Raw genomic sequence first — 1734 nt, forward strand, 5'->3', positions numbered from 1 at the left:
GTTTTTCTTTTTGCTCGGACCTTCCTGCTCTCCTGCCGGTTGGTTTAAAAAAGAAGTCAAGGCTCAAGAACCATCTGTGTGCACGTGTTGAAATGGCTTCTGATTTTGCCCATTAGAGATGACCTCGATGGTGCTGTATCACGGCTAGCAGAGGGATTATTGAGCCCAGAATTAATCGGGCCAAAATGGTTTCGTCCCAGCTCTGGTCTGAGTACCTTACATGGGAAATTGCAACTTCGGTGTTTATGTACCGTGTCTTTCTTCATCCCAATGATCTGTGACAGTAGAACAGCCGAAACTTGAACAAGTTACATACAAAGACTAGAATCCAAGTTCCAAAAGACACGTACAACTAACAAAATGCCAAAGAGGACAAGAATCAAAAGGGAAAGGAGGAGGAGGAATGCAAATTTAACTTGCACGGATTTTTTGGTGATTTCTTAGCCGAACCAAGAATTATGTATAGGCAAAACAACCCAAGAACCGTGGAGCTTGAATACACTAGCACTAGACTTGTAGCGACCTGCGCGTACGTATACGTTCAAGAATACAAGATACCGTACTCTATACACTATGCACCATCGATCTCAACCTACGTACGTATATGTATGTATAACACTACACAATGTATGTATATAGGTAGAATCGTACGGGCTACGTACGGCTACACGTAGATGGCGTAGCGCATGCTCTCGTGCACCATGAGGTGGCTGACCTCGTCGGCGCGCGGCCGCCACCCGCTGGCCGCCCACGCCTCCTCCGTCACGCCGTACTCCTCGCCGTCGAAGCGGACGGCACACGCCAGCGCCAAAAGCGCCCTGGTCAGCGCGCCGCCCAGGGTCGGCGCCGCCACCACCGCGCCCGCGGCCGGGGCGGCACCGAGGACATCATCGCCGTCCGAGGCGCCGAGCGCGCTCTCGTCCACCACCCGCGCCGTCCGCCGCCGGCGCCCCCACCTCAGGCCCTGCCGGACGAGCGACGCCACGCTCCACATGGCCGGCCCGCCGGCGAGCAAGGAGCCAAAAAGAACCCTTCTCTAGATCTCCGGTCCTCCTTAGCTAGCAGCTTCTCCGATCCCTCTCACCACGCAAGCTCCGTGGCACGGCAACCACCGATCACGCGCATCCTCCTTGCGTGCACGCACGCTTCTGATCTGCTCTCGGTTCGGGTTCCCTGAGATCACGCCACCACCATCTTCATGGCACCTCCCATGCTTGCTGCTTGCCTCCACTGGCTGGTTCCTCCTCGCCTCCACCACTCCATCATCGATCACAGCCTCACAGGTGTGCGTGTTGTGTAGGATGCATCTAACTAGGAGACTTGAGCTTAGCACATGGAAGCAAACACTACCATTGGAGGTGTATATATGGAGGAAGAGGAGGAGAGGCTGCAGGGGAGGGATTGAGCTTGATTAGCTAGGAAGTCTAGCTCGAGGAGAGGGAGAGGGAGAGGGTAGTGGTGGTGGGGAGAGGGGAGCACTTGGAGGCTGATAAAAGGTTAAGCGTGCTGTCACGTACTAGTCGCTACTCGCTAGTGGGAGGGAACAAGGATTCTGCTGGGTGGTGCTAGTTTCTTTCACGGCATGATGAGACGCGGACCGGCCTTTTAATTTTTGCATGCCAAATGCTTAGGATTTAGCCGAAAACTATCCCTCTTCCACTCTTCCTTACAAATGTTCATAAATTCTTTTTCTGAAGTTTGTTTTCTAAAGAAGATTTTCAGAAGGCTTTCTGT

General features: G+C 53.3%; 1 protein-coding gene across 1 annotated transcript; it reads right to left on the minus strand.

Moving 5' to 3' along the window:
* Positions 1-282: 282 nt before the first annotated feature.
* On the minus strand, positions 283-1484 carry LOC133919189 (uncharacterized). The gene has a single exon (XM_062363497.1). It carries the CDS (start codon positions 992-994, stop codon positions 665-667), a length of 330 nt encoding a protein of 109 aa, XP_062219481.1. The 5' UTR covers positions 995-1484; the 3' UTR covers positions 283-664.
* Between the last annotated feature and the right edge of the window lie 250 nt (positions 1485-1734).

This window comes from Phragmites australis, chromosome 5 (genome assembly GCF_958298935.1).
Source record: "Phragmites australis chromosome 5, lpPhrAust1.1, whole genome shotgun sequence".
In the NCBI taxonomy this organism is placed as follows: Eukaryota; Viridiplantae; Streptophyta; class Magnoliopsida; order Poales; family Poaceae; genus Phragmites; species Phragmites australis.

What these genes read in the sequence shown, in the direction of transcription:
- LOC133919189 (XM_062363497.1), bottom strand. Translation starts at nt 994, where the DNA reads ATGTGGAGCGTGGCGTCGCTCGTCCGGCAGGGCCTGAGGTGGGGGCGC.